Source organism: Ciconia boyciana, chromosome 1, assembly GCF_034638445.1.
Source record: "Ciconia boyciana chromosome 1, ASM3463844v1, whole genome shotgun sequence".
Lineage (NCBI taxonomy): Eukaryota > Metazoa > Chordata > Aves > Ciconiiformes > Ciconiidae > Ciconia > Ciconia boyciana.
Window position 1 is genome coordinate 147,372,683 of NC_132934.1, and position 12,541 is coordinate 147,385,223.

A 12,541-nucleotide genomic window follows, 5' to 3' on the forward strand; every position below is an offset into this window, starting at 1 on the left:
GTTTGCTTCTGCTGTTTTTACTATACAGATGATAAAATAAAATATGCAGATAATAAAATAATTTATTCTTTTATGACCCTCGGAGGGCTGCTCAATCAGCAGCCTGTTCCTATTCAAATGAAACATCTGCTTAAACGCCCTGGGGCCACAGGCAGACAGCAAGAGATTAGCTTTTCCTGATGCCTAAAGCTTACTTGTTACAGACCACAACAGCTTACCAGATTTCAGGAGTGCATCTTTCCGTAATGAAGCATATTTGGATCTGATTCCTAAAGATTCTGTTAAACTTTCATCAACTGGCAACACAGTCTAAACAAAAACAAAAAACTCAAATAGTAAAGAATAAAACTTCAGTGCTAGGGCAACATGCAGTGATGACCCTATTATACAGACTTGAAAGGAATATTCAGCACAACACATGTTTAAAATAAATATTTCAAATACGTTTATTGTGGACAAAAAATACTGCAGCCTGAAATAAATCCACTTCAACCCTCCAATCTAAGCATTCCTATTTATTTCTACCGCACAGTTCAAAATTCTGTAAAAATTTTCATCCAGCCCTTCAACTACTTTATGTTAGCACAGCTCCAGAGCTCATAAAGGTACCGCAGCAATACGTGCCAACTACAGGTCTGGCCGGATACAAAGTGATACTAATCCACATTGTGACTGTGATACAGGTATGAGTGCAATTACCACCAGGATATTCGGAACACAAGGTTTACAGAGTTAGATATATGTCTAGGCTGAGAAAGCACTATAAATATCTGCTCTCAGACAAATATTTGGGGATCACAAAAAAAGAATAATAATCCAAGATTCAAGTACTGTGCTCAGTTTCACTAAAATCTTTTAAGGTATTTCTTTTTAAAAAGTTGCCTGGGAAAATTCTGGAAATTCCCTGAGCATCCCCATCACAGCTTTGCTTTGATGCCACCTTCCAATTCACAGGTGTGCAATCCACATCTTTGTGAAACTGGTTATCAATGCACCAAGTGCACCAACGTACAGTACCGCAAGCCTATTCTGATGAAAGGCATGAGAACTTGAAGCTAAAGCTTAATCACTGTAAACTAAAATTTTCCCCAAGACTTTTAACAAACATTAGTACCAAGAGCTCTGCAAAATACAAAACTGCTTCATCACAACTAGGCTGCTTTTTACAGTATTTTGAAATTGTAAAGCACTACTAAATACCAAGATGGACAGGAAAGTTGACAGCAGATCTCAACCTATTTCTACTATTTAACACTACCAATAAATCTGCATCGTTCTGAAGCCAATACAGTGCTCATACTCACCCTTCCATTAATCGTATCAGGTGACCTTGTCACTGGAGGCCTTTGGTCAGTTTTTTCCTCCATTTGCCATCCAATAACTGTAATGTTACCTACACGGTCACTTTCAGCCGACCTGCAACAAACACTCTGCGTTGAGATTTTTTTGGAGGTGGACCTGTTTATCAACAAGGGAACACTTATAAAAGGCTATTAATCTTCAAACTTAATGAACATTTTAAATAGGAAGCATTTCAACTACATGTTTTTATAATGCGTTATTCCAACAGGAAAATGCTCCCCTCTTTCTGCAGGGATGCTGTACAGACCTAATTGAAGGCAACCTAGAACCATGCATGCGTTTCAATACTTCTGTAAAACCAGAAAGAGTTCAGATTTTACAATTAGCCTGTGGTAGGCAAAAGCAGCTTAAATTGTGAACATTAACAGGCAGCAGATAATTGGATGTACATGCACACGTGTGTGTGTGTGTGTGCCTGGGCATATGAATGTCTGAAACTGAACCTTTTAACTCTCAGTCAGAAGCCTGCTACTTGCTAGGTGCAACTGGTACAGTTGCAACTGGTAAATTTTGATAATACGTGGACTAAACAGAAGTAGCACATCTCAAATCTTCCACTTAATAGAGAAGTCAGTGAAGGCCACCAGTGAGGAGGCTGATCACATCTTGTGCTTCTGCAGATAGACTATTTAGATTGGGAAAACTGGGGGCCTGACATTCCAGAAAGAAAAGCTGATGCTAAAAAGAAGGATCCTGAAAAGAAGTGGTCTAGGGAAGAAGAAGGTGAAGATTCTCAATGGAGAAAAGATCCCTGAGGTGGAGGAAGATCCTGGAGATCAGGGAGTTGTGTGGAAACAAATGCCAGAGATCCCCAGGGACCTGGCCACTATCAGCTGAGACAGGTCACTAACAGCTGGGGAGCTGCACAGCACAAACTGACACAACCTTCTGTCCCACCTTCCCAGACCAGCAGCCACCTCCCTGCTGGGGAGGGACGCTGAGACCACATGAACACACGACTGAGAGGGGAGGGAATGAGTGAGTCAGAGACAGAGAATCAAGTGGGGTAAAAGCTCTGATCTTGCTGGTTTTTAAATATACACCAGGGACCCAGATGTACCATGGCTGTTATTTATTTTGTCTCACCCATGACACAGAGTAATTTTGGCAGAGACTTTATGCTAGTATTTTAAGATAGATTCTAAATGGTATTTTAAGATTGTTGTTTACACGTAAAAATATGCTGGGACAACTAAGACAAAAAAAAAAGTCTCTGGAACAGACAATACTGGGGAGGCAAAAGAAATAAGCACACAAAATGACTACAAGAAAAGGTTTAAGTATTGAAGTCATGCAGCATGTTTATAGACGTTACTCAATATCCAGCTTATAGATCCAAGGGGTAATGTGACAATGAGAAGACATGCATGTATTCACACACTTTGCTGATAATCAGTATACAGTTTATATCAAAACAAGAGAGTTTAATAAAGTCCATTTTCAACTTAGTCATGAAAGAATAAACCTAACAGTATAACCATGTCTAACACAACCATGAAACTCCTGCCATCACATTCCTCCCCTTTTTCATCTCCCTCAAAACACCCTCATCTTCACACCTGTGATAAATTAGACTATTTTACCCACCATCATTGTCATACTTTTGGTGTCTTTTCTGACTCATTTCCCTCATCTGCTCCCCCCCGTTAAATCATGTCAATTTTTTCTTTACAATACATTGTGGAAAAGCCAAAAACTTCACCCATCTCTTCTCTTAGCATGAAAAGCTTTGCCCATGTTTTGTTAGTTGTGTCTGGGCTAAGAAAATTCTGCAAGTTTTCACAGTCACTGCTTCTAGTGCTGATTATGCCGATAATACCAACACCATCATCCTCAGACTCTCTGATTATGCTTCCCCGCTTCAACTGACTTCTCTCGCCTTCTCTGACAGGGATGCCTGTCCTACTTTCAACACGCACTACTACAATGTGCGTTTATACATCAGAGCTCTCTTTTCTTAGTCTTACTTTGTTTTCTTCATTCTTCCCCAACCCTGCACTTAACGTCGTCCCACACCAGCTTTCACGAGCATGGTTTGATTCCGATGATTAGAACTACTACCTTAAGGATTGGTATTAGACTCGCGCCCTCTTTTTCATTCCCTCCTGAGTCACGTTCCTTCCGTGAAAGTTTCCAATTAAACTAGAAAATTACATCAATCAATGTTGCTGTAATGTGACTCCTCCTATTCCTAGTGTGTTATATTGATAAGTAGACTACTTAGCAACAAATACACAATTTATCAACAGGCAGGCACTGAAATAGTAAATAGAGCCTAGATTTATCTAAGCTAAGGTATTCCAAACAGCTAACATAAGTCTCTGTTTTGATGCGTTTCATTCTCCCCATCACAGGCTCTTTATACATCAGCACAGTTACAAATACTGTTTTGCCACTCTCCACAGACACATACGCTGAGATGATAGGATGAAATGCACAAAATGAAATTGGTCTTGACAATACTTTCTTGACTTGTAGAACTAGAACCGATGTCTAACATTATTTACCATGGTCTTGTTCTACATGTTTTAATTGTCATGCAATATAAAACAGTTTTTCGTTAATAGTGGCCTGGAACTTAAAAAACAAACAAACAAACAAACAGGTTTTCATCACATCTCACGGACAGCTTTCATCACATCTTAAGCATGCTTTCAAGAATTAAGACTGTTAATTCCTAAATGAAGGAGAAGATTACAAACCTTAGTGTTAAGTGCAACCTGTGATTCTTCTCCTGAAGAAGTTCTTTTACCGTGAACATCCCAGAACCCAACAAATACATCTGGAAGAAGAGTACTGGAATTGTAATTATTTACCTTTACAATGAACAAAGGCTTTGTCCGCAGCACCAAAGCCCAAAATACAATTATTATGCACAAAAGTTTGAGAACAAAAATATAATTACATATGCCCATGCATAACTAATTAAACCCCTTTAAAATGTAATAAATTTGGTAATTTATCAAAAATCCTTTTTCTACCAGAGGACAATAAGCCCTTTTCTTTCTCTAGGATTTGAGGGGAGGCACCTCATTATATACAAGCTTAGGCCCAGCAATACAGGAACACTGAAAGAAATGACTGAATGGGACTCAGACTGACTAGGTTGACTTCATAGTCTCTCCCTGACCCAAACTTGGCTCTTCGTGAAGAATGCACCTCCTCAAGAGGTACTCCTTTTTCCCCAGAGCTTCCCCATGATGCACTCTACAGACATGCCCTGCTAGCCCTGAGGAAGCCATGGGAAAGCAGGCATCTGGGACCTGAAACAGCAATCTGGGCAACAGTCCAGAGTGAGTTGCCCACAGATCCAAGTAGCTACCTGGGAGAGCTGGCACTTAGACTTTTTTCAGTAAGGGAATAAATCTTACACCTGAACAAAACCACTACGGGATCAGGGCAGGGGGATTTCTGAGAGCAATGCAAAAAAATTCTATGAGCAAAATAATAGCCCAGAGAATCTGTGTGTCAGGAAGCCAAGTGCATGGATGCTCTCCTGAAAGCAACCTTCAGAAACAACCTCCTGTTTTGTAAAAACATTCACAAATTTTTGGTATTGTGGAATTCTAGATACTGGTAGTAATAAGTGCCTCTGAGACAACAAATAACCATTTTTCATAATGAATTAGAAAGCGCTCCAAAATACTTAAGTTTCCTCTGATGTTTTTCACATTGAATTTGAACTCATGTCCCCTGCTGAGAAAAAGGTGGCTTTAGTGTGGGTCCATTTTTTACTAAATTAAGTTTTGGACACTGAAACTGATTTTTCCATTATTTTGGATTAAAAACATTTAGTGGCAAGTTCTATCTTACAATTTGTGATCCTCTGCAAAAATACTACAGAAGCTCCCAGGACTCCAGGGGACTTTTGTTTTCTCTTCCTTCCATTTCACACAACATGGATTAGAGGCCAGTAGCACCCTCTGGTAAAATCTAATCTGTCTGACTTCATCACCAGCTTGCATCTAAATTTTAAGCAGTGAGAGAAGTAGACTTCTAAGGTCCTGAAACAGACTTCTAAAGTCCCTAAACTTAGACAGACATGATTGCTCCCTGTGGAAACTTCCACCAGACCATGCCTACTACATATGGAATTTAGCAACTCCGTTTATAAGGATGTTATAAGGACGTCATTACAGGCCCAACATTTTGGCACAGGTTAGAGGCCTCAGTTAGGGGTAGTGGATCCCATTTGTTACCTAGTTCAGTAAAGAGGTCCACAAGAAGAGGACGAGTGACAGAAACTCTTAATTTAAATCAGTGGTTCCCAAACTTGCTGCCAACAAGCCTTGTTTGAGAAAACTGTCAATGCTCCCCACTCTGCCAAGTCCATCTCGCAGCATTTGTCCCTCCTTCCCCTACCCGTGTTGCTTTCTCTAGGATAGGTGCTGCTACCCCTTTGCTTTCTTCCACAAAAGTTACTAATTTTATCTCCTTGCCTCTTGTTTCTTTGCTCCACACTAACTGGGGAGGCAACAGAATAAAGAAAACTTACTGTTCCCTGAGATCTATCTTTGACGTCGTACACGGAGAGTTTGATTTGTGTCATTTGATTGATAAGAGAGTCTTGGAAAAAGGCAATGCTGCTTAGAAAGATAGGATTACTTGTTCCCTGTAATCATAAACAAAAAAGGCAAAAATTAATGCAAGGTGATATTTGTCAGGAAGAAATGCTTCTTGTGTTAGCTTCAATTTTAAATCTAATCCAGGAGTACCTCACCACTTACCTCAATAATTTCTGTCTGTGCATGCTTCGTCCAGAACGCCTGAGGAGGTGTAGTTACACTCACTGCTACAAAACTATTTGGTTTTCGATCTAGCGATGGAGTTAGCAGCTCACTGCAAGCTTTAGGTATGCAATAGATAAATAAATTTAGATTCAGGATCTTTTTCATACCGCTGTAAGGCTCTACGTTTTTATAAAAGCATATTATATACCCTGAGCAATAAAGCCATGAAGGGCCTAATATTCATTCTACTGCCACACTATAAAGGCAGACATCACTCACCTTTGTGCATGCAAACAGTAAACATGCAATCAGATCAGGCTGGCTCCAAGCTGTAGAGCTGTAATTTAAACTTGTTCTCTTCTAACACCTGCCTATCCATCCCCCGGCACAGCTCATTAGAACAGTGTACATGCATAGGTTTCCCTCTGGGAATTTCATGAGCATGGCTGCATTTGATTTGAAGTCACGCTCCATTAAGCCCATTACCAAATGGCATTTTGCCATGGAGGACCAATAGAAGTGCTTGAACGTTGATCAAGCAGCAAAACTGAGGACAACTAGCTTATAATTGTAAAAGGACGGCAATTTATTTCCTCTAAAATGTTATTGTGAATTAAACTGCTGGGAAGGGACTATGGTGAGTAGGAAACAACTACCAAAAATTTCAGTGAGTGACTCTACACAATCACATTAAACTTCAGAGCCAAATTCTATCTAACTAGATACAGGTAACTACAGTGTGGTCTGACTCTGCTTCAGCCAGGTGCAGAAAGTTAATTCAAAAATTTACCTGTGCATGCAAACGTTCAAATGTACACTAAACAGCTTTGTAGTTCTAGATATTTTTAATTTATCTGAAAATATTTGAAGTACCTTATTCAGCTCTAAGGAGTTCTTAAGATTATTATTCATAACACAATTACATACATCTGAGAAAATTTTCTAATTTTTCATTTCAAACATACTGTTAAAAGCATAACTTTCCAAACATTATTCCACTATTAAGCCAAGAAAACCATGCTGCAGTTGAAAATGTAGACTTAATTTTCACAAATAAAATATTTTTCACTTATTTTTCAAGTGAGGTCACAAGCTTCTTATCCAAATTTAACCATCCCAGAAATTAGGTCACCTCTGCATCTCACATTATCACTTGACAGCAAAGACCACAGGAAAGAAGGTATGTGTAATAGTTGGAAACTCTTAGAAAATATTCTGTCCTAAAATGGTGTTTCCCACAAATCTTCAGTTTGTTTGAAGACCTGAATTGCTGATATACCGAGACTGAAGCCAGTTTCACTGTATCTTCACATACACAAAATAAACATTTAAAAATAACATTCACATAGTAAACATCTAAAATTTTATAGGACAGATGTTTTAATTACAGAGTTTTAAAAACACCACAAAATCAAACTGCTGTCTGCTTATCAAAAGATACTGTACAGGCAGCAAGAAAACTGTACCACAGCTCCATAAAAATCAAAGCAAAGTTTCAATCCTTACTATATGAAAGGCACTTCAAAATCAACAATTAAAAAACTGCATACATACTCAATAGCACTTATCATCAAAATTAGCACAAAAATCACTAAGCCTACCTAAACTGAACTCTAAAATTGGCTCATCTGGATCCTGAATGTTTCCTGTAAATCAGAAAAATTAACACAAGATTAGCCAAACATTGCTGTCATGTGAATCCTTTCCTGAAGTTGCAGTCATACAGAGAAAGAAATTAAATTTTATAGAAAAAAATTAATATTTTAAATTCAATAAGCCATGACTAGTATTTAAAATATTAATTAGTTAATCTTTGGTAACTAAAAATTATTTGAAAAACCTGAGATTATCTCATTTTATAAAACATGTTAAAATATGTAAAACTATGCAAGATTATATGGAATATGGGAATATAAAATGCCCAATCTCAGTAGAAAACAACAGGATTAAAGCCACTTAATTTCTGAGCCGCTATTAACTCCAAATTATTAAATCAGATATGTCTCCTCTGTGGTCAGTGAATAGGGAGAAGTTTGAAAGCACCTGTCTCTCTCACTAATCACAGAAAGCCTCTGGGGATTACAATCCTAATTTACTAACCATAAAAGATGAGGGAGATAATTCTCAGTTCCCTGAACTCTCTTGAAAATTTTATACAATGTCAAAACAAGGAGGTTGCCAAGACTCTTCCTTGACCGTGACATTCTTTTGTTCTTTTTTCCCCTGTTGCTTATTTTTGACTGAAAAACATAACTGCACAAAATCTAGTTTAATTTCTTTTTTTTCCCCTCTCCATTTTTAATGTTTTGTCTATTTTAAAAATGGTAAGTTTAAGATTTTTTAATTTTTAGTATAATTCCTTTATCTCATTCCCTCCAGATAACCAGACACATCTAAATCTTCTACCAATTAAAAGAAAAAAGCAATGTTAGTACAAGGTAGATTCTGAAAGGACCAACAGAGCAATAGCTGGCACGAAGGTACATACCTGCCAGAGAAAGGCCTAACATGTCAGAAGTGACATCAATGGTGGAGGCCCGTTGCACAGTGCGGGATTTTGCACCATGGCGGGGACTGTGTTCTCTTGCTGTCATTTTGTCATGAAGAACCCTTCTTTTCTTGCTGCTTGGCTTTACTGATGTTTGTCTTAGAGAGTAGCAGAGTGCAGCAGGTTGTCTCCAATTGCTATTCCTCTAACATTACCACACTAAGCAATAAAGAGAGGAAAAACATACACCAAAATTTTAGGCCACTATCAGCTACTGTTCTTCTTAACAGCAGCAAACCTACTGCCATAAAATTGCCTCATGTCATTCAAATAAAATGCTCAAGGCAGATCCAATGCACAGTAACTCAATTTGCACAAACCGTACATCTGTAGCGTTTTACTGCAAATTGTCGAAGACTGTACCACATGTAAGAAAGGCTCTTCTGTCAGAGAATGGGGGTTGAGAGAGACTTGTTAACAGACCAGCTGCTCTTCTCCTTTGTCTAAGTTATTAAACCATCCTTAATGAAGTTTCCTGGTTTTCATAATCCCTGGGGAGCACAAGTAAATTCGTCAGATGGGGCCTCTGTCTGCAGACGTAGGACAAGGGATAAGGACAAAGGGACAATGAGTCAGTGGAACGCAGAACAGAAGGGCAGGAAATGTTGTTAGTGTCAGCACACTGTGTCATTCCAGGCTCTTCTGCCATGAGAAAGGGATATTGAAAACTATAAATAAAACCTACTGGGTCAGAGCGAGGCTGAAATTCTGGGATGGTGATGGAAAGAAAAAGCAAAAGGGGATGCCTGCTGATGTGGCACACGGCAGCATCTGGGCTTTTCCTTCACCCTACACTTCATTGGTCTACAGACATCCGTGACAGCTGTTCTTCCCCTCATGATGCCTATGAAGTGAAATGTTATGCTAGGAAAAAAGCACACAGCCTACAGAAAATTTGGTTATGTTGTTAAATGTGGTGCTTTTGGTTTGGCTGACAAATTTGAATGTTCCTTCCGTCAGCCATATTAGCACTGCAGTTATGGAACTTCTGTATTTGTTTCATACTATTATGACAAACTCCATTCATTTAGGAGTGAGATTAGGAACAAAGTTCGATAAACCTGAAAGTTAGTAATAGAGTCACTAATTCCTCTTAGGCTGAGGGACCTAACAATGGGCAAGATGCATTCTAATTAAATAAAACACCTAGCTTTTACTTGTGCTTTAAATAGGCATTTTAAAACTGTCTGAAGGCCTCCAAAGGAACATTCAATCTGCCTAACTTAAGTCTCTAAATTTAACTAGTCAGCATCTCCCTCTGGAGGATTTCAAAAGAAATTCCCTCTCTCCACAGGGAACTCAAGCATCTTCTTAACTAGCACTGGTTCACTGGACATCTAAAATTCAGACGCAAGTTAAGCATCTAAGACAACTGAATTGAACACAACCCTGGTCATCTACATGAGCTTAGGAATGAGATTTTAAATGGGGAGCTCATTCTAGGGAGGAAGGAATTTGGGCCGTGTCCACCAGACGAGCCAGTCTGTTGCTACTCAGAACTAATAATTTGCCTCAGTGATTCAACTCAGGTTTATACAATATGTCATAAGCCAATTCCAAACAGGAAAAAAGTAAATTCTTGGGCGGAAGAAACAGAAACTGAGAGGTCTGAACATCCTATCCCCAAAAGCTTTGAAACTCAGTGACAGCATACAACAGAACATTCTGCTTATAGACACAATTTATGACAGCCAAAAATTAAAGCAGGCAGTTTTCCAATTCATATGGAATCACAAAATAGTTGAAGCTGGAAGGGACCTCTGGAGTTCATCTAATCCAACCCCCCTGCTCAAAAGCAGGGTCACCTAGAGCAAGCTGCTCAGGACTGTCCAGTTGGTTTTGTACAAGTGGTTAAGTGGCTAGTGAATCACCAAGTTAATTTCTCAAATAGTACTGAATGTCCTAAGATTTAGTCAAATAAAACTTCCACCAAAATTCTTTGCCAGTTTCCAAGTCTTTCCATTCTACTAATTTTTTCTCCCTTCTTTTAGCAATAGGTTTTCCTTGGTTTATTCTTTATGTAATGGGACATTTAATGGTTTGTAAGTCCATTAAACATAACTGCCTAATGAAACAGAACACCTACACAATGTGCTTGCAGAGATTTAGGCAGGATGCCATAGCCCCTTCCCCCAAATCCTACAAATACCTTATTAGAGAATAACTAACATGTTCATATAGGTACAGTTAGGTTAAAGAGTCCAGTTGTTTTTCAGCTAAAATCTCTGTAGTTGCTGACATCCTTCATGGTCAATCTTGAGGTAAAGGCTTGAGGACCTTCTCAAGGTCAATCCTTGAGAAGTTAAATAGGGTCAGGTATTTTCTTTTGGTTTGAACCTATTTCTATTTAAATATTACTCAGCGTAATAATTTTCCAAGGCTCTCTAAGTTCTCAACTATTCATTTAAATTGCAATATTAATGAATTTCTCACCTAATGATACATTTTTAATTTACTTACACTGATCATACTTACAGAGGGCTCTTTTCCTCATGTGTGGAGGGATTTTGCATATCATAATATCAGTTAAGTCCACATCTAAAAAATTAACAAAATAATCAGCATAATAAGCAATCTTTTTATACAGCATAAATCACAAACAACGGGCAGGTACCATTCTCAGATTAACTGTAAATTTAACTTCTGATTGCTAGCTCTCACATTAAAGTTTACTGAAAATAGAAAAAGAGAATGATCCTCTGCTAGACCTCACCGAGTCATAGCAATTGCCAGTCAAAGCAGGAGCACAAAGAAATAAGCTTATGCTGAAAAGGACTGACTTCAGGTCAGCATTTGACGAGTGGGTGGAAAGGCTGTAAGAAACATATGTTAACATGTTTACTGAAAGGCTCGGTGCTATTAAGAAAAAGGAATGTATATGATATATTGAGTATGAGACAGCATTTTTTACTATGCTTGCTTTTCTACAGTTAAACTTTCAAAATTTTGCTGTTTGGAAGAGTTACAACCGCAACTGTCAGGAGAAAAGATCCTGTGTCAAAACACAGAAGTTCAAAAGATCAGGATGTAGGGCTCTTTCTCCATTGGGTGAAATTACTATGTGAGGTAGGCTTCTATGAACAACTAGCCATAAGCATACAGGAAAAGTGAATTATTTTTAAATCTACTACAGGTTAACTGAAGGTTTGTATTTGCTAGTGGTACCATCTCATTCAAGTACATTTGCATTAATAGGATATGCCTTTTAAGACCTCCCATGTATGCCATACTACAATAAAAGAGATGGGGAAGTCCAGTCTGAGCTTTTTGATTTAATTGCCAGCCCTACCAATGGCCCAAGACTGCTTAAGAACATAGGTATGAGCTCTTATCACTTACGGAAAGGGTTGTATCTCACCTAAACTGCATAGGAGGCAGATATCTGATCTCAGCTCACTGCCTAGGTTCTCTATATAGTCAATGGTGAGACACAGGCACTTCCAGAGAATGAGTCACCATTTTCCAAGGTAGGTGGGATGAATCACCCCATGAAGATACCTCTCTCTTTAATTATAAAAAGAATTTAGATGACTAGCTTAGGCCTGATGCTGCAGCTGGGCAAACTGAATCCCTCCCACAGTTGTGCTAGCTCAGGCAGGGATGACTTTGCTCTACTCATTGCATAGCCTGACAGACCCAAACAACAGGTGCTCTGATCACTCTTGAATTACAACCTTTTCAACCATTACAACTTTATGATAATGTTTTTGATAGAAATCAATGGAGGTAGGATTCCTACCAAATTAAAGGTAGTATTAACACACCAGATAACTTCCTTAGATGGTACGAAAGACTGGTACCACTCCTGCAGCCAGCAATCCCAAAGGCTGATGTAATTCATGTCCAGGCAAACCCCATCTTGAAGGTGGCATGACGCATCTACACATAGCCTTTGTCTTTG

The 12,541-nt window shown here is 38.7% G+C and overlaps 1 protein-coding gene across 19 annotated transcripts in view; it reads right to left on the reverse strand.

The window, feature by feature from the left end:
- Positions 1-12,541, reverse strand: part of INPP4A (inositol polyphosphate-4-phosphatase type I A) — a 134,868-nt gene that overhangs the window by 43,976 nt on the left and 78,351 nt on the right. For 11 of the 19 annotated variants that reach the window (XM_072849642.1, XM_072849648.1, XM_072849641.1 and 8 more), the window contains 8 exons: positions 11,116-11,178; positions 8,581-8,799; positions 7,694-7,738; positions 6,090-6,208; positions 5,858-5,974; positions 4,065-4,144; positions 1,305-1,458; positions 219-309 (listed from right to left, as the gene is read on the reverse strand). In XM_072849642.1, the coding sequence (XP_072705743.1) occupies positions 219-309; positions 1,305-1,458; positions 4,065-4,144; positions 5,858-5,974; positions 6,090-6,208; positions 7,694-7,738; positions 8,581-8,686 (712 nt within the window). In that variant the 5' untranslated portion in view covers positions 8,687-8,799; positions 11,116-11,178. Of the gene's footprint in view, positions 1-218; positions 310-1,304; positions 1,459-4,064; positions 4,145-5,857; positions 5,975-6,089; positions 6,209-7,693; positions 7,739-8,580; positions 8,800-11,100; positions 11,179-12,541 lie in introns of all 19 variants that reach the window. The other 8 variants (XM_072849660.1, XM_072849659.1, XM_072849653.1 and 5 more) reach the window with 2 other exon arrangements.